Consider the following 26,076-nt stretch of genomic DNA (forward strand, 5'->3'; position numbering starts at 1 on the left):
ATGGATGCAGTGGAACTGACCTAAAATAGAAAATTAGTAGCTGTGAAGAATAACAGTGTTTTATTACTTGCTCAATTTATCTTTACAAATATTTTAAGCTTTATTACTTAATTGCTTGCTAGAAATCAACTGCGCTAATTGACCAGAAATATCTTAAATTAGTATTCAACACTTTTAATGAAATACGTTAGTTCTGAAAATATTCCAATACCCAATTCCTGATTTGCAAAACTGATCTTTAGCATTCAAGTCACATTCATCATTTTCTTCTGTTATAAATCTTTAGATTTAATCCTTTCCCCAACATAAATTTCAAAATCAAATTTTAAAGATGTCATTGGGAGGAAAATTACAGGTAAAAAAAACCTAGAGTCTCCTTTAAAAACTAAAAACACGAAGGTACTTTTTACAAATAGCTGATTCAGGGTGCAAATTAAAACACACCCATCCAAAGAGTGAGTCCTAATATTAAACATGACATCTGTACTTCCTTATTGTACCTCTTCATTCTCTGGTCTTTTTTTTTTTTTTTTTCCTGCCTCCATGTCTCTGCCAAAGATGTACTGCATTTCTAAAATCTCCAGAATAAAAGAATGGATTAGAAATTTAAACTCTGAGCTCGGTGAATGTAGTGTCTTGGAATCCTGATGATTTAGTCCGTGGCACCTAGTAGAAACCTTACAAACTCAGTAAATGTTTGCTAAATGAAGGTAAGAGGCTATGAAAGTTGCATGCAAACTTCTGTAACTCAAAAGGTTTAAAGTGTGGAAAAATAAAATATCGCGTAACTAGTAAGACTGTCTTCACTTGAAGTGAAATCAGGTGCTTGAGCTTTAAGAGGCGGGGCAAGGACCATGTGCAAGTTCCGGTGCTGAACGCGGAGCGGCCGACTACAAATCCCAGAACGCCTCGCGGAGGCCGTCTCCGCCGGACTTGGGCTTCACGGCCTTGGAGTTACAGGCCCTTCCCCCATTGCCTTATGGGATCTGTAGTGAGACGTGCCTTGCGTGGGCTGTTTTCTTTCCGTTCCCCTGCTAAGTGTGTAGGCGCATCTTTTCCTCCATCTCTGCCTTATCTGTGCACTGTAAGAAAGTTCAGTCGTTGTAAGAGCCTGTGACTGTTGTGGAGTTTCGCTGTTTCCCGCAATCCTAGGACTGTAGCCAGAGCCGCGGACCGCGTAGCGACCGTCCGGAGCGTCCAGTTTAGTTTTCCTCAGGGCGGCTTGCCTTAGGGGCTCAACTTTAAATTTGACTTACAAACACTTTTGAAATAACGCTTGTTCAACTTTGCCTACGTGTTCGCTGCGTCGAATACATGGGTTGTGTTTGAGGTTCGGCGAACTAGTAGCCGCACACAGTGGACCCACTCCCCTCGTCCACCTCTAGACGGCGCGCGCGTCCAAGGGGCCGGGTCGCGCCTTCAGGCGTCGGCGTCACTGCGCGTTCTCAGTGCGTCGGCGCAGGTTTCCGCAGCGTCAGAGGCAGCTCCGCCGCGGTGTCCGGGGTATCCAGCAGGGCAGACGCTGCGGTGCTCGCAAGTCCTCGGCCTTTCCTGGCAGCGGGTGTCCCTCCGCTCCCCAGTCCACGGCAGCCGCTCCAGCGCGCTCCGATCTGGCCCTCTGCCCTACGAAGATGGCTGCCGTACGCCGGGCCCGCAGTTACTGCCGCTGCCTGGTGCGCTTCTCCGACCGAGAACTCTGCTAAGTCCCGCTGCAGCAGACAGGCAGGAGTAGACACCCGGACACCCACCACCCCTCCTCGGAGGACGGTGCAGAGGGGGTTCGGAGAGCCCCTAGACCGCGGCCGGCCGCCCCGCCAGCATGGTAACCTGGGAAGGGGGGTTTCTAGGGAACACTGCAGGGCGGGGAACGGCCAGGCCTGGGGATGGGGGCCCGAGGGAGCGGGTAGGGGAGACTCGGAGGAGCGGGAGTTGCATGGCAGCCTCAGGAGCCCTGGCCTGAGAGGGAGTGGAAGGGGTACCAGCCCTGACAGCTCCCCAGGGTTCTTTCTTGCCGAACCCCGCAGTCGGACTCGGTGTGAAAAGAAGAGGGTTGCAAGACGGCCCGAAAAAAGTGCCCTTTCTCGGCTCACTGAGGAGGTTGAACGAATCTAGCCCCTTAGAGGGATTTTATCAAAAGCAGTTAGTGTAGGTTGGGGTGAGCCGTCGCAGCATCTTAATTCGGCAATGAGCCCTTGCAAACAGAGACACTTGTTGATTGCACCTCTTCCGGAAAACCGGGCCCACAGAGAGCCGTTCCCACCCCTTAAGAAGTCTTGGGTTTAGGACGCACCTGCCCGCGAGGCATCAGTGCCCTGGGTAGGAAGTTGGCAGGCGGTCCTGGTCCTGGCGGAGAGGGGCTGGAGGGATCGAGTCTCACTTCATGGCAGCAAGGGCCTGAGCAGCTTCTGTGCAGTGTGAAGGGACTGCTAAGCTGCAGAAGTTGACAACGCAAATTCCATGGGACTGTTGCACACTGGAATATGTAGTCTCTGTCCTTTGCCTTTGTTGGGCTTCGAATAAATAGTGCATCTGAGAAACTAATCTCTGGCTAGGGCTGAATTAATTGAGGATGAAATAATACCAAACTGTCTTATAGAAGACTCAAATATTTATTGAATAATTGGATGCCTGAGTGAATGAATTTTATGAAATTAACCTAGAGGGTAGAAAAAAGCACAAATTGACTCTGCCTGTAAACTTTCAGTAGTTCTGTGAACGGGATTAAGCACTTAATTTTTATATTTCATTATCCCACCTGTGAAACAAAATGATGAAAATGAGCTACTCAAATATATGAACTACTTAATTGAAAGGTGACATTTAGGGCGAACTCTTATGAAAAATAAAGTGAAAACCTCTGGGTGGCAACCGAAGGCCTACTTATTTCAAGTCGTATTTGAGTTGACTAAATGTGGTAATACCCAAATCTGATAGTTTTTTTGTGATCATACTATCAAAATCAAATAATGGATAGAACTCTATTATAACACAGCTCAGGGGAGAAAAAAGTTGCTGTGTCCATTCCTCATCCTTAAGATATTCATTACATATACGCATGATATTTTATTAATTCAACCAATTTTTTTTGAGCTCCTATTATCAGCCTGGCATAGTGTTAATACAATACTAGATTTTTATCAGTTTAACTCAGAGGCCATTCACTCTCTTCTTAAAACCCTCCAAATCACACCTATGACCACCATTTTTAACCCATTCACTATGGCATGGTCCTACAATCTAATCACCTCTTTAAGGCCCCACCTTCAATTACCATAGTAGGATTTTCCACCCTCAACAGTTAAAATGGAAATTAAGCTTCTAATATATGAAATTTAGGGGACACATTTCAACCAATCCACAGCAGCTCCCAACTTAAAGGGACTTTAAAAGATGTATTTGACAAAACATTAATGCTTAAATTTTCCATTTTCTGTAAATTTATCTTGGCCTCTTGTATACTTCTTCATCGGTTTATTCTTTAGTGTGCCGAATGTTTTACCTTATGCTAACTAGTTTGGATCTTAAAGATACCTCTGTTTTAAGTCTAGTTGCCAGAGATAAGATAGAAAGTAAGGCTTAAATGTAATATAGTGCAAGTATATTTGGTTGCTGTGTCCAATGATCTGTGTTAATATAAACATTTTTTTTTCCTGGAAATAACTTACAGTGAAAATTTGCAATTGTAAAACTTATATTGGAACTAGTAAAATTAAATTGGCGTTATTATTTCTAGCTAAACTTTAGGGTCATTTCCCTGATCACATTTCTATATAGGATTGAAAACATTAAATGTTGAGCAAGTTCCATTTGCTAATAGGTCTGTTAGCTAACAGACTGAACTGAGGCAACATTTCGTTTTCACTGGAAAGTAGGATTAAGTTTAATTTAGCAAACATTTATTGAGAATAAAAGGATAAAATGGAAGGAATCTGACCTGAGACCTTATCAAGCCCCAAGCCATACACAGTAATTCCAGTCCAGCTTTATAAAATTGGATTCACAATTTTAAAAATAGAAGGTGCTTCTTTACAAATGTATTCAGTTATGGGCCGGCCTGTGGCTCACTGGGGAGAGTGTGGTTCTGATAACACCAAGGCCCCGGGTTCAGATCCCATATAGGGATGGCCGGTTTGCTCATTGGGTGAGCATGGTGCTGACAACACCAAGTCAAGGGTTAATATCCCCTTACCGGTCATCTTTTTTGGAAAAAATAAAAAATTAAAAAATTAAAAAAATTAAAAAATAAAAAATAAAAACAAAAGTATTCAGTTACAAGTCTTTAATGAGCTTTTCTACCACATTTTAAATATTAATAATAAACAGAAGTCATATTCACATTGAGCGTGTTTAACAACATGCCAGATGTGTAAAAGAAGGGACATCTTTCTATGTTTTTTTTTTTTTTTTTTTTTAAAGATGACTGGTAAGGGGATCTTAACCCTTGACTTGGTGTTGTTAGCACCACGTTCTCCCAAGTGAGCTAACCGGCCATCCCTATATAGGGATCTGAACCCGAGGCCATGGTGTTATCAGCATCACACTCTCCCAAGTGAGCCACGGGCCGGCCCCTTTCTATAGTCTTTTAAGTGATTCATGAAACAAAAACTATTTGCTGAACTCTGTATTACAACTAAATGTTATTTTCTGAAGCAAATGTTCTTTTTAACTACCTACAAAAACATTTTAACTGGAGCCCAGTGGAGTTGTTTATTCTACAGAATTAAAAAAAAATTAAACTATCAAATTTTATCTGATTGGTATCATTAAACTTACCTGTGAAGAAGATACCTAGAGAAGCAACTCTATATTTCATTGGCCTGAAACATTATAGTATTTTCTGTTTTGGTGTTTGCTGAAGTTTATGGACACTAAAATTATTTGGGTAGTTTTTTTGCCTCAGTTGGGTTCAGTTATATTTGGAACATCTGCCAAAGTACTTTGTCAGCTGCATTTCAGAACACTTCTCTTCCTGTTGGAAAACACACCACCACCTAAGAGGTAGTCTTGCCAGAAAAAATCTTACCAGAATCTAACCAAGCCTTTCTAGATCCAACTACAGTTTACAGGAAGTAAGAGAGCAAAGGAACATATTTACTGACACTTCAGCAAAATCTAGACCCTACAGAAAAATGACCCAGTTTCATTACAAATTATAAGAAAAAGAGTGAGAGGAGAGGATTCCAAGCATTGAGACATACCAACCAATTGCAATATGTGGACTTCATTTATATTTGGATTTCACAAACTAAAATATGTATTTTACATATGACGGTTTGAGAAATATTACTGTGACTTGATATTTGATATTAAGGAATTATTTTTTTACATTGATAATTATTGAAGTTGGGTCATGAGTACTTGGGGATTAATTACACTGTTCTCCTTTGTATATGTTTAAATATTTTTCTCATAAAAAATCACTTTATTGTAGAACTAAAAGAAAACTAAAAATATCCTATTTTATTTCATCTTTTTCTAAGAAGAAAAAAATATAGTTTTTATTGTAGATTGTCAGTAAATAGTTACATGATGTATAAGGAGGAATTTGCTTCATTTACCCAATTACATTAATCGTATCAAATCGTTTATGAATAGTAATGGACTTGAATTGTTATTTTCGATATAATTAGATTGCTTTTTGGATGAATGGAATTGCTGTTAAATTTTGTAGGAAAATGTTAAGATTCACGGTGATATTAATACAGTAGTTCAAAGTAGAGGATATGCTTTTCACATTTTTTGGCGGGGGGGGGGGGGCGGATAAATAGACTCCAGATGCACCCTACAGCCTTGGTGCTCAAAGTGGGCTTCACAAAAAGTGTTGACTTTATGGTGCTTAAATAGCTGACTAGGAGATACAGATTACAAAGAGAAACTAGTGCTTGTATACTTCTAATGTTATTTGGATTTTTCTCCTCAGGCAGAAGCTGAGGAAGATTGTCATTCTGATACTGTCAGAGCAGGAGAGGATGGTGAAAATGAAAGCTCTGCTGAAACAGATCTGCAGGCATGTTTCTTTAATTGTATATATAATTCTTATTCCATTACTTTCCATACATAAGTTGAAGTTGGAGATTTGTAGGTTCTTGTTTACATTAAGTGTATTTTCATACTGGTTTATAGAATACTTAAACTATGTTATGGGTTTCATTTCTGTAAAAAGAAATAGCAATATTCGTGGCTATGTAGTTCAATGTATGGGTTTATAATATTCAAACTAAGGCTTAAGGATGACTTAAAACCCATAACTTAAAGAAAAAGATTGACAGGTTTGACTGCTTAAAAGTTTAAATTGTGCAAATAACAAAAGGCACCAGAAATGAGAGATAGTCAGTCAGAAAACTATTTACCACATATGGGCAGAAGATTGATATCCTTGGTATATAGAGCTCTCATAAATTAGTAAGTGGAGCACAGGGTAGATATAAATGGGCAGTTAATGGGAAAAATAATATACATGGCCATCAAACATTTGAAGAGATAATTAGTCTCATTAATAATTTAATCAGATTGGTGAATAATGCCCGTTGCTGACCAGGCTGTGAGAACACTCATCCAAAGTACATGAAAGTGTAAATTGCTACAACTTTTCTGGAGGACAAACTAACAATATGGATCAAAATGAAAAACATGCATTTCCTTTGATACAGCAATTGTACTTCCAGGAAATTAATCCTAAGGAAACAATGGGGGAAGTGAATAAATATGCATGTGCAAAGATGTTTATTATAGCATTGTTTATATGGAAAAATGTCATACAATCTAAATATCCATGATTCGTGTTAAGTAGTGATGCATCCATACTGTGAACTAAACTGCAGCCCTTTAAAAGGAAGAGGTAAATCTGTTTTGAAATAGGAAAAACGTCACTGTAATTGGATAAGTGCATCTCACCAAATTTATAAGATTTATAATACTTGTTTATTTGAGATGCATTGTCTAGTAAATAATGAATGCTGCTAAAGATTCTGTAGGTCAGAGAAATATGTGCAACACGTTAGAAATAGGAGTGTGAGAACCAAGAGTGTACATCAAACAGAATTTAGAGAAAAAATTTAAAAACATATATCTTATGCTTAAATATTTTTAAACATGTATCTTTAAAAAGAAGGAAACCAGGAATAATATATACAGTTCTATTAGCAATGGCCATCTTTGGGAGGAGGGATATCCCAGCTTGGGTTCTATTTGGCTTATTAGAGAGCCTCTTTAGAAAACTCTCTTGGGATCAGTGCTCATGGAAGGGAGGAAGGAAGGGAAGCAGGAGTGAGCAGGGAGAGAAGTCCAGCTTCAGTGCAGTCTTAATGGACTGCCTTAGCCAGTCCCTCCAGAATTCTGAAGATGGAATACCCTTTCAGAGCTGGCCTGAGTTGCAGTGAGAGAGGTCTTTATCAGCCATTGGTCAGTCATTGGGTGGGGATTGGGAAGGTGGGGTGAGCTTGTTGAGACAATAGCCAGAAGGGCTGACAACTCAGGGCTGTTTTCAGGTAGTACTCCCAGCAGTTGAGGTAACAAAGTTTTTATTCATGAGGGGAAATCTGGGCAGCACATCAAGACCACTATTCAGGAGGACTTTACTTTTTCTTTGTTTTAATTTTTTTTAATTATATGTATTAGAAAAAATATTTCCTTGTTTTTTTTTTTTTTTTTAAAAAGATGACCGGTAAGGGGATCTTAACCCTTGACTTGGTGTTGTCAGCACCACGCTCAGCCAGTGAGCGAACCGGCCATCCCTATATGGGATCCGAACCCGGGGCCTTGGTGTTATCAGCACCGCACTCTACCGAGTGAGCCACGGGCCGGCCCAAAATATTTCCTTGTTGAAATACAAAATGTTTATTGAAAGAAAGACTTTAGGTTCGCCTACAGAATTTTTGAGCAGTGTTCTTAATGTCTCTAGATAATGCATTCATTAACAAATTATTAGAAATTTTAAGTTCAGTCCGTAAGTGATGGCTTACATTTGCAATTTTAATTAAAATTTGTTTCAGCAATACCATTAGACTTTTGCTATATAAAAAGACCTATTTTAGGCTAATTTTCATGATTCTTTAAAGTTTTAAGCAGAAAATTATTTTAAAAGATAATAGACGTTTAATGGGTATTAATTTAGTAAATTAAAAGACAGTGTTTTCTGGTCTTTGAAAATAAGTATATACATGGAAATAGATGTTGGATATATTGATAAGCTGTTCCAGAGCTAAGCTACCCTTCCTTGATGGATCCTTAAATACTTTTCTCCCCTCAGGCACAACTCCAGATGTTTCGAGCTCAGTGGATGTTTGAACTTGCTCCCGGTGTAGGCTCTAGCAATTTAGAAACTCGATCTTGCAGAGCAGCAAGAGGCTCTTTACTGAAAGCAGCAGATACCAAAGGAAAACAAGAACTGGCAAAAGAAGAAAAGTTAAGTATTATAGACATTGTAACAAATTACCTTTTTTGGGGGGGGCACATAGAAATTTTCAGTGACATGAGTAGGTAATCATTATACCTGTACTCTGGTGACATAGCACATAACTTGTAAAATAAAACAATTGTCCTCAGAAAAATTTTGGCTATTATACCAGTTTATATATTCCTCACTAATACTTCTAGGTACTTCAGATGGTACCACCACTCCACATGGCTTCTTTCATTATGGGTATACTGTCTTCATAGAACTGTCTTTTGTTAACTTATAGACCCTGAGATTCACTTCGTCTCTAAGATACTGTTGCCTCTGAATTTATTAATAGAAAGCCAAAAGGAAAAAAAAATTGTTCAAAGGTCTTAATGAAGTATTTTGTTATATTTTGAGTTAATCAAGTTACAGTGATGCATTAATCATTTCTTTATCATGGAAAATTTTGAAAGAACACTGAAAATACTTTGAGTGCTGTCTGTCACCTCTCCTGGTCCTTACTCACATGGTGTAGGCATAGCTCATCAGCTCACTTTTGCCTTATTTGCCTCTTCCTTAGAGGCTATCATCTTTACACCATCAGATCCAAGTTTCGTTTACAGACAATTAGTCACTAATTGACATTACCCTATGAATAAAGTCTTCCGTACTTGTTTTTGTTTTAATTTCTATTTTGAAATAATTGCAGGTTCACAGATAGAGGGAAGTCCAATGCATCCTTCATCCGGCCGCCTCTGATGGTATCATCTTGCATAACTATAGTACAATATCAAAATAGGAAATAGATATTGGTACAATCCACAGAGCTTATTCACATTTCCTGGGTTTACAAACACTTATCTATGGGCTAGCCCGTGGCTCACTTGGGAGAGTATGGTGCTGACAACACCAAGTCAAGGGTTAATATCCCCTTACCAGTCATCTTTAAAAAAAAAAAAAAAAAACACCTATCTCTCTGTATGTGTATAGATAGTCCTAAGCAATTTTATTACATGTGTAACTACCTCTGCAATCAAGATACAGGACAATTTCGTCACCACAAGGCTCCCTCATGCTACATCTTTATAGTTATTCTCTCCCTTCCCCCTTCTTCCCCAGCCATTCCTAACCACTGGCAACCACTGATATGTTTTCTATTTTTATAATTTCGATTTTCTAAGAATGTTGTATAAATGGAATCATACAGTATGTTACCTTTTGAGACTGACTTTTTTTACTCAGCATAATTCCCTTGAGATCCATGCAGGTCCTGTTTGTCAGTAGTTTGTTCCTTTTTATTGCAGAGTAGTATTGAATGGTGTAGATGTACCTGAGTTTATTTAACCATTGACCAGTAGAAGGACATTTGAGTTGTTTCCAGTTTTTGGCTGTTATGAACAGAGCTGCTATGAATATTTGTGTGCAGGTTTGTGCATGAACATAAATTTTCATTTCTCTGGGATAAATGCCCAAGAGTAAAATTGCTAGGTTCTATGCTAAGTACACATTTGGTTTTAAAATACATTGCCAAACTGTTTTCCAGAATGTCTGTACCATATTATGTTCCTTCCAGCAACCTATGAGTGATCCAGTTTCTCTGCATCCTCACCAGCATTTGGTGTTGTAACTACTTTTTAATTTTAGCCATTCTAATAGGCGTGTAGTGATATCTCATTGTGATTTTAATTTGCATTTTTCTAATGGCTAATGATGTTGTATATCTTTTCATATGCTTATTTCCCACTTGTATATCTTCTCTGTGAAATATCTGCTCATGTCTTTTCTAATTGGATTGCTTATGTTTTCACTGCTAGGTTTTGAGAGTTCTTTATGTATTCTAGATACAGGTCCTTTGTTTTTTTTTTTTTTTTTTTTTTTAAAAGATGACCGGTAAGGGGATCTTAACCCTTGACTTGGTGTTGTGAGCACCACGCTCAGCCAGTGAGCGAACCGGCCATCCGTATATGGGATCCGAACCCGGGGCCTTGGTGTTCTCAGCACCACACTCTCCCGAGTGAGCCACGGGCCGGCCCTAGATACAGGTCCTTTGAATGTATGGCTTGTAAATATTTTCTCCCAGTTTGTAGCTTCTCTTTTTATTCTCTTAATAGGGCATTTTGCAAAGCAAAAGTTTTTAATTTTGATGAGGTTCAATTTATCAACTTTTTCTTTTATGGATTGTGCTTTTGGTGTCAAATATAAGAACTCCGTGCCTAGTCCTAGGAGTTTTTTTGTTTGTTTTTTGTTTTGTTTTTCCTCTAAAAGTTTTATAGGCTTTATATTTTACATTTAAGTCCATGATCTATTTTGAGTTAATTTTTATGTAAGGTATGAGGTCAAGATTTATTATTTTGTCTGTGGTGTTCAGTTGTTCCAGTACCATTTGTGAAAAAGTCTCTCCTACCATTCATACTCATTTTTAATACAGGTTTTTAAAAATTGTTTCACTTTTTATTTTTATAGGCTCGAAAACTCTTTCTAAAAGCAGTAGAAGAAGAACAAAATGGAGCTCTCTATGAAGGTAAAAACTCAGGGCACAGGATCATATTGTCATGACATGTCTGAATAACAACTCGTTACTGACCAATTTTTTTTTTTTTTAGCTAGAACAAATTTGGTATAGAATATCAGTCTCCCTTTATTTGAAATTGTTTTTTAAAAATTCAAAAATAGAAATTGCATTTCTACATAACCTGAAAGTGCTCCAAAAAATGTTGCTGGAGCAATCAGGAATACAATATTAGAGCATAATACAATATTATGTTTCCCAGCAATATTTTTTTTGGAAATAAAAATATTGCTGGGAAACATCATCATATTGGTAGGATGAATAAAATAACATTTTTCTTCATTTAGTTTTTGTATTTATTAGTTCTTCATTAATAAAGTTAAATTGTTATTCATTTTAAAATGGGATACTCTTTCTTTATAGGTGAAAATTACTTCAGAGGCAGGGAACATAAAGAATAAATTGAGGAACATATAGATGTTTTTTAAGTTCTAATTTACATTTTACCGAAAGGAATGTGCTTCAGCTTTGTCTTTTATTAACCCAATAAAAATGTGTAAGTAACAAAGTGATAGGACTGTTTATCTTATTAAGTTTGTAATTATGCCTTCATTTTGTGATGGTAAAGATAATAATTGGGGCATGGGAAAAATGCTTGTGCTTGAATCATTTTGAAAATGCCCCCAGAAAAGCATTATTCAGAGTTATTGCATTTATCTGCAAGATTCTTCTAGTGATATTTTTACTTAGATTTTAAAAGGGCCCATTGGTCAAGTCCCTGTGCAGTCTTCATTAGTTTGGATTCCCATCTCCAGTTAGTGTGTGGTAATTCACCCAGAATAATAGAACATAGCAAAATAAACTGAATTGAATAGACTTCATCCAAGGAAAAAGAACTGATCAGCCTGAACAGCCCAAAGTTCTGTTGGTACATCTCTGTGGAGAGAGATTGACTGTTACAGCCTTAAATCACCTGGCCAGGAGATTTTTTTAAAAACAGGTGTTAAAGGTTATTTAGCTAAATTAGAGGCGGCTGGGCTAAAGGAAGTTGAATTTGAAGAATAACAAAATTCTTTTTATTCCGTCCCCTAGAAAGCATTTGCTTTTCCTCAACTCTGTGTCCTATAGAAAGAAAAGTTTACTTAGAAGTGTTTTTCTTGGAGCTATAGTAGTTGCATTTTCAGAGCTTAAAGACAGCACATAAACACTTCTGAAGATGCATAAGAGGGTGAGGAAAAAGATGGGAAGGACTAAAAGTTGAGTAAAATACAGCATCTTAAGTTTCTATAATACGTTAACTTTAGAAGCAAGTTTCGGAGCAGTAAGGTTTGGAAATAAGTTTGTTCACTGAACTACTGTTGCATGTAGAGAAGGGGAATTTGGGTGTTTGTAAAGAAAGTTACCAAATTAAACCACAGTTAAGAGTAACCAAAGGAAATGACAGAAATGTGTGGTCATAGCTAATTTAGCTTTATTTCTTTTTTTAGCCATCAAGTTTTATCGTAGGGCTATGCAACTTGTACCTGATATAGAATTCAAGATTACTTATACCCGGTCTCCAGATGGTGATGGCGTTGGAAACAGCTAGTGCGTATATAATTTGATAGACAGTAATGCATAGACTTTGTTAAAGTTAAGCGTCTTTGCCCTGTTGACTCTTAACATAAGAAGATGGTGGTAACTCTGTTAAGTTATATAGTCTTTAGTAATATCCTTGTTTATGAAGTTGTAGAAATTTTTTAATTAGGGAAATTTTAAGATTAAAATATAGAAATGCACATTTTAAATAGAGAAAAAATAAGATGATGAAAAAGTTTTCTTTTATAAAAGCAGTGTGATTACTAGGAGTAAATTAAAAGACATTTCAACTTTCTGAAATCTGTTTGAAGTAGAAAGTATTAAACTAATTAGGCCAAAGGTAATGATGTTAATTATGGTTGAAATGGGTAATGAGTACGTGGGATGTCATTGCTCTAGTCTCTCTCCTTTTGTATGTACTTAACTTTACATTTTTAAAAGAGGTTTTTAATTTTATAAGGAGAATGTTGACTTTATTATCTTAATGTATATAGGTAGAACATTATTAAAACTTTAAAATGACATTTGTTCAGAATCACAGGTGTAGGATGTCAGCATTGCTAAAAGAAAGCATGTGTTATTGTGTAGTTGCCTCTTGCAAAGTCGTGAAGTAGCACTGATGGTTTTATATGGACAAAGATCAAGAGAACATACTTTTAATCCAATACTTTTGAAGCTATTTGCAAGAATAAAATTGTTTTGGCTTAATCCTAGCCCCAGAAGCCCAGTCTGCTGATATTAGAAAGGAAGAGAGTCTGTACCCATGAGAATGTCAAGTTGAAAGTGGTCAATACATAGAAAAATAGTTTTGGTAATGAGATATTAGCTATTATATTGCTTCTGTCATGAATAATGAAGTTACCTTTATTAATAATATATGCTTATTGCCAGTGTTTTTTTAACTGCATATGGTATTAACACTTAAGCTTTGGATAAGTGTATTGATAAGGCTAGGGCTCACAGACCCTTCAAGCCTGTTGTACAGACTGGGTCACAAAACCTTCACACGTAGGTCCACACTAGGTAATTGGGAAAGATCCTGGGAGCCCTTGGCAGACGACATGAGCTCAGTCCTCAGCAATGGCAGCAGTGGCTTACAGGTCCAGCGGCAGCAGCCTTTCGGAGGGTCCTGGCAGCAACAGCCTCCAGCAGCAGTAGCGGCATTGTGGGGGTGGGGGGCCCCTTGGATCAGAGCCACTCGTCCTTTATACTTAAGTCCATAATCTAGGATACCTGGGTGCACATGCAACAGTTACATTAGTCAATAGCCAAGTGCCTGTGCATGTTTACATCAAATGCTCTACAAGATTCTGAACATCTAAGGGGCCCTGACTGTTTTGAAAATATTTTAGTAAAGTCAGTATTAATTACCATTTTTAAACTTTTCAGTTAATACCATTCACCAAATTAGAGTTTAATGGTGTGAAGTAGTTTATACTTACAATGCATCATTTGGGCTTTTTCTAAACCTTTAAATTCGAGTAGGAAAAAAACAATTGGGGTAGAGTCATTTAGACCCAGCTCGTAGCCAGTTTTATAAACAGGTGCCAGGTGTTAAGAAAGTTTGTTTTAAAACAAAGTATTTCTTTTCTCTCCCATCCTTTTATACAAACCCAGATGCTATGAAAGTTTTTTAAAGATACATTTTTTTTTCTTGCCAGATCTGATAAGCCCTAAAAGTTTCTTTGCTGTTTTATTACCTTCCTCCGTAAAATATAGAATAGCCATTGAGCCTATCTATCTAGTCTCAACCACACTTGACTTTTGTTGTTATAAGAAGCCCTTCCTAGTTTTCTAACTTCATTCTCATCCAAGCTTTTTTGTAAGTCTGATCATCCTTAAGGTTAACTTTAGCAAAAATGGAAAGCTAGACATTTTTCTAGAACTCTTAACTACACATTTGTGTATGCTGATAGATAATTTGTGGACCCTAAGATTTTTTTTTTTTTAATTAAATATTTTCCTCTGTAAAGGTAGGGTGATAAGTTAAGGCACATCTGTTAGAACCCCTGGTAAGTAAGTACCTCAGATGACATCTGTATATTTAATTTGTATCCAGTTAGAATGGATTAAGACCACTTAAAAATTTTATTTACGTAAGATTTTCAAATCATTTAAATTTTTTCACCAACTCATGAAATCTCTACTTTACAATAAAACTAATTACTAAATTTCAAAACTTGTTTCCAAAAATTCTAATTCTTTCTGGGTGGTGATTACTGAAGCTTTTCTCTTTGAAAAACTTGTTATGGTATCCTTTGCAAGACAGGATAAACTATTATCACATTTTTAGAATGTAGTAAGAAAGTTTGCTTTTAGGTGACTTTTTCTAAAGCAGATTTGAAAGTACTATGAAAAATCACTTTCTAAACTGTATGTTTGTAGACTGAAGCACTTAATTTATTCACTCCTTTTTTCAGCACTGAAGATGATGATGATGATGATGATGATGATAGCAAGATGGTAGATCTCTTGTCCTACTTCCAGCAGCAACTCACATTTCAGGAATCTGTGCTCAAACTGTGTCAGCCTGAGCTCGAGAGCAGTCAGACTCACATATCAGGTGTGAATTCTTGGTTTGTATAACTCAGTGTGAAATACTTTAACCTTAGATTGAAGATTTCCAAACTTACAGTGTCAGATAATTTGCCAGATAATTGCTGCCCTAGTTCAAAGTATGGTGGGAGATTTAGTTATAATTGTTGTACTATTTTTCTAACACATTTATTTTAATATATCTTGGTGATAAAATAATCTTGGAAAGAGGTACTTTTTAAAAGTAATTTCAGATCCATTCTATATTGAAAAAACAAAGATATTTGTGTCTTGATGTTAGGAACCACTAATTACTATTGGGTAGTTAAATACACTCATGTTGTAGCTCTGAGCAATACTGAGAGGTATGACTTATAAATTTATAATTTCTAGGAATATATAAATGCTCTGAGAGTGTGGTTGTGACAGTAGAATGACATGTAAAAGAGCCATTGGAGGATTTTATTTTTTTCTGCAGTGCTGCCAATGGAAGTCCTGATGTACATCTTCCGATGGGTGGTGTCTAGTGAACTAGACCTCAGGTCATTAGAGCAGTTGTCCCTGGTGTGCAGAGGATTCTATATCTGTGCCAGGTACTTCTTTTTTTTTTTTTTTTTTTTTTTAATGCCTCAGGCAGTAGTGTAAAGAAAGATTATGGTCTTTTGCCAATTTTGATAAAAGAATTTGATTGATGGTCTGGGTAACAGCTTAGAATGAACAGAAGTTCTGCTAGGCTATACTTAACGTGATTTTCTCAAATAGTATAGCATTTAAAAGGCTAGAATTGGTAGGTTTCCAGGATATAGAATAATATGTAGAATGGAGGTAGTCACACATACTATTTTCATAACGTTTGCATGCTAGCTTGGCTGATTTGGAAAGAAGAATTATATTAGAAAAATATATTCAAGTCATTTTTACGTTAATTCTGAACCCACTAAGAGGTTATGATTTAAGTTTAGATCACACCAGAATTTCCTTTTGGCCCATTAAAAGTTATCCTGTACTTTAAAAATCTTACTCCATGAAGAATAAACAAAGTTTAATATAAAATCATTTGGTCAGTGGTCTATCTTGAGTGTCTTATATAAAAATATATACTTAGTCCTTAGCATCTAGAAATCTTTTATAACTTTAGCTCTTAAAATTCATATGCATTGTTTTTAAATTTCATTTGGAATCTTGGATTTTGCGTAAAATATTTGAATTGCTTGAAGCCTCTGTCTTTGGTGATTCTATTTAACAAGCACCTATTAAGCACCTAGTGGATTGCCACCAACCTTTTGAAATTGGGATCTCTAGCATTGTTATTCTTTTAATTGTAAATGAGAATACATGGTAAAGAAGGAATTGATTAAGAAAGCAAATTTTCAGTAATAAAAACTTTGTGTCCTTATAAACTAAAAGTAATTGTTAAAAGAAAAAATTTTAATTATTAATTACATATTTCAACATAAACTTCAGGGGTTTATGTTTTACAGTCTGACACCAATATAAGTAGTTTTTGCTTCTTTAAAACTGAATATTTTAAGTTACGGATGGAGTTAAAAATATTTTGAGCTGTATCAGAATCATGTAAATTGTTTTTACATAACACCATTTTGACCATTTTTTAAAATTAAATTAATTTTTAAAATTGATACATAATTGTATGTATTTTTGGGGTACAGTGTGATATTTTGATGCATGCATACAGTGTATAGTGATCAAATCAGAGTAGCTGGCATATCCATCACCTCAAATCTTTATCATTTCTTTCTGTTGGTAATGTTCAAAATTCTCTCTTCTAGCTGTTTAAAAAAGTGAAATGAATTATTGTTTGCTATAATTATTGTTTGCACTACCCTACAGTGCTATGGAACACTAGAACTTGTTCTTGCTATCATCTAGCTGTAATTTTGTGTCCTTTAACCAACATCTCCCTACCCACCCCCAGCCTCTAGTAACCACTATTATACTTTCTAATGCTGTGAGATCAACTTTTTTAGCTTCCACATATGAATGAGAACATGTGGTATTTCTCTTCCTGTGCCTGACTTATTTCACTTAACGTAATGTCCTCCAGGCTAATTCATGTTGCCATGAATGGCAGGATTTCACTGTCTTTATGACTGAATAGTATTCCATTGTGTATTTATACACATTTTCTTTATTCATTGATTTGTTGATGGACACTTAGGTTGATTCCATATCTTGGCTATTATGAATAGTGCTGCAGTAAACATGGGAATGCAGATATTTCTTTGACGTACTGATTTCCTTTGGATATATGCCCAGTAGTGGGATTGCTGGATCATATGGTAGTTCTATTTTTGGCCCTTTGAGGAAACTTCATACTGTTTTCCATAATGGCTATGCTAATTTACATTCCTACCAACAGTGTACAAGAGTTCCCTTTTCTTTGCATCTATCAGCATTTATTTTCTGTCATGCTAATAATAGCCATTCTACCTGGAGTGAGATGATATTTCATTGTGATCTTGATTTGCATTTTCCCGATGATTAGGGATGTTGAGTATTTTTTTTCACGTACTTGTTGGCCATTTGTGTAACTTCTTTTGAGAAATGTCTCTTCATATTGTTTGCCCGTTTTTAAAATCAGATTATTTGGGATTTTTTGCTGTTGAGTTGAAATCAGTTCATTGTATATTATATCAGATGATTAGTCTGCAAATATTTTTTCCCATTCTTTGCCTCTTTATCCTGTTGATTATTTCCTTTGCTGTACAGAAGATTTTTGTTTGATGTAATCCCATTTGTCTATCTTTGCTTTTGTTGCCTGTGCTTTTGAGGTCTTAACCATAAAATCTTCAGACCAACATTCTGAAGTGTTTCCCCCGTGTTTTCTTCTAGTAGTTTTATAGTTTCAGGTCTTACATTTAAGACTTTAACCATTTTGAGTTGATTTTTGTATATGGCAAGACATAGGAGTCTACTTTCATTTTTCTGCATATGGATATCAGGTTTTCCCACCATTTATTGAAGATGTCCTTTCCCCAGTATATGTTCCTGGTACTGTTGTCAAAAATCATTTGGCTGTGTATATGTGGGTTTATTTTTGGATTTTCTATTCTGTTCCATTGGTCCATGTGTCTGTTTTTATGCCAGTACAACACTGTTTTGGTTCCTATAGTTTTGTGGTATATTTTGAAGTCAGGTAGTGTGATGCCTCCAGCTGTGTTCTTTTTGCTCAAATTGCTTTGGCTATTTAGGGTCTTTTGTGGTTTCATATGAATTTTAGGATTTTTTTTCCCTACTTCTGTCAAGAATGTCATTGGTATTTTGATAGGGATTGCATTGAATCTGTAGATCACTTTGTATGGTCATTTTAACAATATTTATTCTTTTAATCCATGAGTATGAAATGTCTTTCCATTTTTTTGTGTCCTTTTTAATTTCTTTCATCATTGTTTTATAGTTTTCATTGTAGATACCGTTTACCTCCTTGGTTAAATTTATTCCTAGGTACTTTTTTTTTTTTTTTTTTTGTAGCTATTGTAAATGGGATTTCTTTCTTGATTACTTTTTCAGCTAGTTTGTTTTTGGTATATAGAAATGGTGCTGATTTTTGTGTGTTGATTTTGTATCCTGCAGCTTTACTGAATTGGTTTATCAGGTTTAAGAGTATTTTGGTGGCATCTTTAGGTCTTTTGGTAAGTGTGAGATCATACCATCTGCATACAGGGACAACTTGAGAATCATGTCAATTTTCAGTATGTCTTTTACTTAGCTTTTTGCACTTATTCTATAACAAAGTCCTCTTGGTGCCACCTTCAAAATTTATCTCCAGTCTGACCATTTCACCCCTTCTGCAACTACCATTCTGACTCAGTCTCTGCTGTACTTGATCTGGATTATGCAGCAGCATCCTACATGGTCTCCCTGTTTCCACTCCTGTATATCCCTAACGCGTGTTCTCCATAAACCACCAGAGTGATCTTTTAAAAGCATAAAGCTTGCTCAGAACCCTCCAGTGGCATCCATCTGATGTGAGTAGCCCTTCCTGCCTACAAGACACGACCTCCTCTGCCCCTGACCACCTCTCCTATCACATGGTCCACTTCTCACCTTGTTCACTATGCTGCAGCTCTTTGTTGAGTCTGCCAGTCACACTCCCACCTCAGGACCTTGCAGTTGCTGCTGCCTGGGATAATACTCTTCGCCATCATTATGGTCACCTTCCCAGAGAGGCCTTTCCCAGCCACCCTATCTGAGACATTTGTTATTTCCTCACCACCATTATTCCCGTCGGCTTGGTCTGCTTTGTTTGCCAGTTGATTTGTTTTTATTTGTTTTACTTGTATATATTTGTCGGTACAGTATGTTGTTTTGAACATGCATATTATTGGTTGATTTTTGCACTGAGCATACCACCTGAAGCTTTTCTCTCGGTTTGCTTCCCTACCAGTAAAAGAGCAGGGCCTTTGTCTTGTCCATAAGTCTCTCCCCAGCCCTTGAACAGTGCCTCACAAGTGCTCAACAAATACTTCTTGAATAATAGATGGCTGATAGCAAGAACACTTATGTCTGTGTATAGGGACTTAGCCATTTAAATTTATTGATGTTGTGCTTTTATTACCTAGAGACCCTGAAATATGGCGTCTGGCCTGCTTGAAAGTTTGGGGCAGAAGCTGTATTAAACTTGTTCCATATTCATCCTGGAGAGAGATGTTTTTAGAACGGCCTCGTGTTCGGTTTGATGGTAAGCTCAACTCTTTAGAACTCAGGAGAAATAGTGATCCATAATGCTGGTTTTGATAAATCCATAGTTTTAATTTTCTATAATGGATCTAAGAACTAGGAACATGTTAAAGGAAACTACAATAAAAATAAAGCTAGAAATGTGTTATATGATTGTAATTTTAAGGTTTTTTTTCTTTAAATCTTCTTTTTTAACAGGAGTGTATATCAGTAAAACTACATATATTCGTCAAGGGGAACAGTCTCTTGATGGTTTCTATAGAGCCTGGCACCAAGTGGAATATTACAGGTACAACTGTAGTAAACTGAGTGGAAAATTCTGAGTATTAGTTTATTAGTTACTTCCACATCTGTTCTTTGTTGCTTTTGATTTAACCACAAAATGGCCCTCATTATTTTCATCCTGTGTTACAACATAGGAACTGCACTCATACAACCAATAGGTTAATATAAATTATATAATTCCTTCTAGCCTCTACCTTATTTTATATTTTAGAGCTTTGGCCGTTGGTATAATTATTTGCCTTTTTAAATAGCTTCTGCTTTTATTCAACCTTATTGTTCACCAGATATTACAATCTTTGAGAAATAGACTTATGCAAGCAATGTCTAATTTTTATTCAGTGAGTAAAGCTTAAGTTCAACAGTTCCCCCTGGAGGATAATAAAACGCCTTTAATTCTTTGTTGCTGGAGTAACAGGTTTTCAGTCAAGTTTGTCTTAATGGTGTTTTATCAGTTCTTTGGCGTATCGTGTTTTAGGTTTGGTTTCAAAGCTATGAACAGGTTTAGGTACTGATAAAAAAGGATATGTCTTTTACTTTATGTGTGTGTGGTGTGTTTTGGTGATTTTTTTTTTTTTTTACTTAGGTACATAAGATTCTTCCCTGATGGCCATGTGATGATGTTGACAACTCCTGAGGAGCCTCAGTCCATTGTTTGCCGTTTAAGAACTAGGAATACCAGGTAGTATTTTTTATAGCTTTCTATCTAGTCCACATTTCGCACAGTTACTTGCAGGTTAATGTTACCCATTGTTTTCTTAATACTGGATGATTGAAAAGGCAGTCATAGGGGTGGGGGACACTTGTGAAAAATACCAATTCATGGGCCTCTGCCTGGAGAGTCTATTTGAGTAAGTCTTTGGGGCGCTGGAATCAAGGTTTACTCACATTCTAGCTGATTCTTTTCAGTCGAGTTGAGAAATACTATTAATTCATTACTTCCTGAGTTACTTAAGTACATATTATAACTGATTAATAGATTTAGATACTTAAAGTGTATATTTTTATTTTTTAGAACTGATGCAATTCTACTGGGTCATTATCGCTTGTCACAAGATACAGACAATCAGACCAAAGTATTTGCTGTCATAACTAAGAAAAAAGAAGAAGTGAGTATGAAAGGTGGAATTAATAGTTTTTTTCTTATTTCAGTACCCTATTTACTCGAGCGTTCTTGATTAGAAAGAATAAAAAAATACTGTTTCATTAATTATACTATTACATAAAATGTATGTTAACTTCTAGAAGATCTCTGAAGAGAGTAGGAGCTTTTTTTAAGATGTGGTTATTTTTTTTATTGGATCACCTTGTTTTTCTCCAAATGGTGTTCTTTTCTTGTCTAATGTTTTTGCACATGAAAACATAAATCCAAAATCTCCCATGGAATAACTAGTAGAATTATACCTGAATATGTTCTTTGGCCCTTCCTATTTTGAATCTTAGGGTTTTTTCCTTCCTAAATTAACTCATACAGGTAATTCTTTCACAAGGATATCTTAGGACTTCAATTTCTACTGGAAATAAGCTAAAGTAAGATAATTTCCTTCCTATTCTTACAAAAGGAAAAAAAGGCCAAGCAAATATAACTACTGATATTATTACTTTCTAAAGTGCTTTAAATTCTCTTAACAGAGGACCTGATTTTTTTCACAACCTTTCTCAATATGCACTTTTTTAATCCTGGTTAAAAACCATAATATAGCCAATGAAGTCAATTGTGAGGTAATTGGAATAAAAATTTGCCTACTGCCTTTACAATTAATAGTTTTTGAAAGAAATTTCCTTTGTATGAAATCCCCTCTCTTTCCAGGCATCATGTATTGAGACAGGGCAGGGTTTTATCTGCAAGTCCTGTCACCTGTTGCTGGCCTCTTTACCTCTCTGGTAGTCTCCTGAAATCGGGCAGCAGTCTGAGGGACAGAGATCATTCCTTTGACTGTGATCATGAGTTTTCTGAGGTCAAGACAGGAATTGTGAGGTCCTAGTTGTTTAAGTTTTATCTAATAAGAGAGTTTAGGAACTGTCATATAGAGGAAAAACTGTTTTTTCCAATTTTCTCTTGAGCATATGATATAATGAAAGCGCCCATAGTGTTTACATTTTTGTTTTTAGCAGCAGTATTTGCAGAAGTGTGATTCTAATGAACCTTGTCACATCTATTTCTCCATTGACTGTTTTACTGTTATTGCAAAAGATGTTATACTCTGTGCTTTTTCTGCATCCTTTACAAATTTATCACTTTCCATCTTAAAAAAAATTCCCAAGCATTTTTTAGCAGGAGATACTAGGCTTAGAGTTAGGAGACAGAAGTTTTACTTCCTGTCACTGAAACTGCTGTGTAACTTTGGTTAACTCATTTGACCTCCCTGGATCTTCATTTCTTCAGCCATTAGATAGAAATAACCCTCTGTGTTAAACACGACTGCATTATTATGATGATCAACTAAGGTGATGATGATGGGGAAAAACATGATATTTTTAGAGTACTTAATATTTATCAAGGTACTCATGCATTCTCATGTGATATCCAAAACAACTCTTTATTGTGTGCAGGTTTATTATGTTACCATTCGTGTCACTCTTGCATAATATATTCTTGTAAATATTTATACTCATATAAGGGAAGTATGGTTTTATTATAGCTCATGTACCTTTTCTTTTGCAGAAACCACTTGACTACAAATACAGATATTTTCGTCGTGTCCCCGTACAAGAAGCAGATCAGAGTTTTCATGTGGGGCTACAACTATGTTCCAGTGGCCACCAGAGGTTTAACAAACTCATCTGGATACATCATTCTTGTCACATTACTTACAAGTAAGTGAATTCAATAAAAATACCAAGGTTTCAGTATAAATGTATACTTTATATTCAGCTTAGGAAACTCAGATATGTTTTAAATTTCTCAGAGTTAACATTACGTTACAAAGCAAAACCACAGTGTAACACTACTACATACAAAAAAAATGGCCAAAATGAAAAAGACTACACATGGGCAAGGAAGTAAGACATCCGGAGCGCTCTCTCATTCCCCTGAGGAAGTGAATTAGAAGCCCCACTTTGTAAATGAAAGTAGCATTCCGTGAGTAGAATGGTATTTAGTCAGCTGTAAGCTATTCATGCATTAGTGGTTTTAAAGTACCAGGTCATTTTTCTTCTCCCACAGCTCAATCTTATTATCATTTTTTTTACTTTATTTGCATTTGGTTTATCCTTGGGGATTACCCACTGATTTTAATAAAATTGTAGTTAGGAAAGCAAGTCTGCTTAAAACAAACAAACAAACAAAAAAAACTCATGTATTCCAAAGCCAAATCTATTAGGTGATTCCTATTTAAAGCTCTTTGTTCTATGAGATAGGATTTACTTGTATGAAATAATTAATGAACTGACGAGTGTGTGTGAGAAAGGAGCAGTACAGAAATAAGTAAAATTTAAAAAGCAATTAGGGAAGAGAAATATTAGTTTGTATGGATATTAAGGTTAGCTGCTGTTAGATTTGTAAGAATATTGGTGTGTGATTGAGGGCTCTATTCAGAATGAATACAAAATTCTGAGGACAAGTTTTGAGGAGGTCAGTTTTCATTATCCTGCTTGCAGCCTTGACCACACTGTCGAAAACTTTCATGTGATTTAATGTAAGGTCACATTTCTACCTTACAAATAACTTTTCCCGCTCATTTAGAAGGTCCTTACAACTGAGAAAGAGCATTTTTCTTTATCACCTTTACCTGCTAGTCCTGCTGTCTCCTTTTTGTTTCTCTCTGTAATCTGATGCAGTAGAATTTCTTCTCTTTTCAAAGAAAGAAACCAGACCCAGAAATAGAACCAAGCAAATGAAAGATAGCTATAGTTCATGCTTGGCCCATTAGAAAAGCACCATTTTTTTAGGGGAGAAAAAGGACATTTATGGCAACATTTATAGCTGCTAGTGATCACATTGACCTTTTTGTAATGTTTGTAAAGTCGCCTGAATTTTCTCTCTCTCTCTCTTTTCGGGGTGGGGAGGAATTAAAGGCTGTGGTAGCATAACTTGTCATCTGCTTCCCCTTCCCCATGCCTATAATAATGGTGTTGTTAATAATAGTTTCATATTAATATTTAATATGAAAATATTAAATCCCATTCTAGGAATGTAATTCCTAAACACATTTTGTTTTGTTTTTGGTGGCTGGCTTGTTTGGGGATCTGAACCTGTGACCTTGATGTTGTAAGGTTGTGCTCTAACCAGCTGAGCTAACTGGCTAGCCCTGAAATACATTTTAACAGGCTCCTTAAAATGTCCCTAGCCTTTGACTTAAAAATTCTACTCTTAGGAATTTGAAGGACATATCAAGAATATAACATTATTTTTAATTGCCAAAATACTGGAAACAACATAAATCTTCAAAAGGGGGATTATTAAGTAAATTGTAGCACAAGCGGACCGTAAAATATTATGGAGCTACTAAAAATGGCTTTTGAAGAATATTTAATGATGTGAGGAAATGCATATGTTATAAGGTTAAATGAAAAACAGGATTACTAAAAGAGTATGATCTCTCTCAATAGAGAGATTGAGGTGCTTGCAAGAAACACTATAAGAAAGTACTTCATAAGGTTATATTTAGGTGGTGGAATTATGAGTTATTTTTCCTGATACTTTTCTAAGTTTTTCAAATTTTTTTACAATGTGCCTATGTTAGTTGGAATTTACTGAGATGAATTAAAAATAAAGAAGGCTACAGCATAAAATTAGGTCCCCCTACAAACATGCACAGATTTTAAATGAGCTGAAATTTCTTTGTGCTAGTAATTGCGCGCTTTCTTTCCAGATCAACTGGCGAGACTGCAGTGAGTGCTTTTGAGATTGACAGGATGTACACGCCCCTGTTTTTCTCCAGGGTGAGGAGCTACACTGCCTTCTCAGAAAGGCCTCTGTAGAGCCTCGAGTCCAGTCCTCTGTCTCTGGTGCATGGGTAAAGTACACAGTGCAGAGAGCACCTAAGTTATAAATGTACATACATATATAAGGAACCAGAATTTATTAAATTGTTGGAGTTCTTTTTAAGAAGAGTATAAATTGATTTTTTTTTTTTTTAATTTAAAGAAATAGTTGATTCTCGGGGTGTTTTGTTTTGAAGTTAGACAATTTGAAATAAGTTGTTTAAGCACATTTATGTTGTGAAAAACCTTAATGTGAGGTTCAAATCATGTCCTTTTTCAAGCAGATTTATGAGCAAATTTCTGTCATATAAACTGTCTTCTGCCTGAGCATCCTAATATTTAAATGCATCAGGGGAGCGCTCCACTGAATAGGCATTTTATTTCCCGCATGATATATAGTATCTTTGCACTAAAGGCTCAAAATGAAAACCTTCTCTGGATTTGTTTGAAACTGTTTGACCAATAAAGATCACAAATAAATGTTTCTTTCAAGAAAATATATTTGTTTTTTGGGGGGTTTTTTTTGGTTTTTTTTAAAAAAGATGACCGGTAAGGGGATCTCAACCCTTTGCTTGGTGTTGTCAGCACCACGCTCAGCCAGTGAGCAAACCGGCCATCCCCATATAGGATCCGAACCCGTGGCCTTGGTGTTATCAGCACCGCACTCTACCGAGTGAGCCACGGGCCGGCCCTCAAGAAAATATATTTGGATGGCCTTTTGAAAATATCAGAATATTTAAGAAACAGTCCTAGGATAGCCAGCAGAGGCTTAATCGTTGTCCCCTTTCATCATTGGTCTTTACATGTAGTCACAGACTGTAGATACCTATGACGGTACTTCAGAAAGTTCATGGAAAGATACGTATTATCTTTTAATTGTTTTTTCCATGAACTTTTTGAAATACCCTCGTATACTCCAACCTTGTCAAGGTACCTTATGAATGTGTGATGTTAAGTGGAAAAGAGTGAATCCCTCAGGACTGGACCTCTTAAGAAGCACATCCAACTTACTCAGCCACCTTTCTTCATTAAAAAAAATAGTAGAGGATCATGTAAACCCAGGCCTAATTCCTGTTCAGAATGAAAGTTGGGAGAGAGCCAGCTACGTAGTAAATTGTATGTTACCTTAAAGAAGCCCCCCTCCCTAGTGACAGTCCTATTAGTG

General features: G+C 36.3%; 1 protein-coding gene across 1 annotated transcript; it reads left to right on the top strand.

Moving 5' to 3' along the window:
* Window positions 1-1,239: 1,239 nt before the first annotated feature.
* FBXO9 (F-box protein 9) lies at window positions 1,240-25,386 on the top strand. Its single transcript, XM_063096629.1, has 13 exons — window positions 1,240-1,822; window positions 5,921-6,007; window positions 8,249-8,402; window positions 10,842-10,901; window positions 12,377-12,476; window positions 14,888-15,030; window positions 15,481-15,595; window positions 19,586-19,704; window positions 19,902-19,992; window positions 20,572-20,667; window positions 21,001-21,094; window positions 22,651-22,802; window positions 24,800-25,386. Exons 1-13 carry the CDS (start codon window positions 1,820-1,822, stop codon window positions 24,906-24,908), a joined length of 1,323 nt encoding a protein of 440 aa, XP_062952699.1. The 5' UTR covers window positions 1,240-1,819; the 3' UTR covers window positions 24,909-25,386.
* The last annotated feature ends 690 nt before the right edge of the window (window positions 25,387-26,076 follow it).

The sequence above is a fragment of the Cynocephalus volans genome, chromosome 5, assembly GCF_027409185.1.
Source record: "Cynocephalus volans isolate mCynVol1 chromosome 5, mCynVol1.pri, whole genome shotgun sequence".
NCBI lineage: Eukaryota > Metazoa > Chordata > Mammalia > Dermoptera > Cynocephalidae > Cynocephalus > Cynocephalus volans.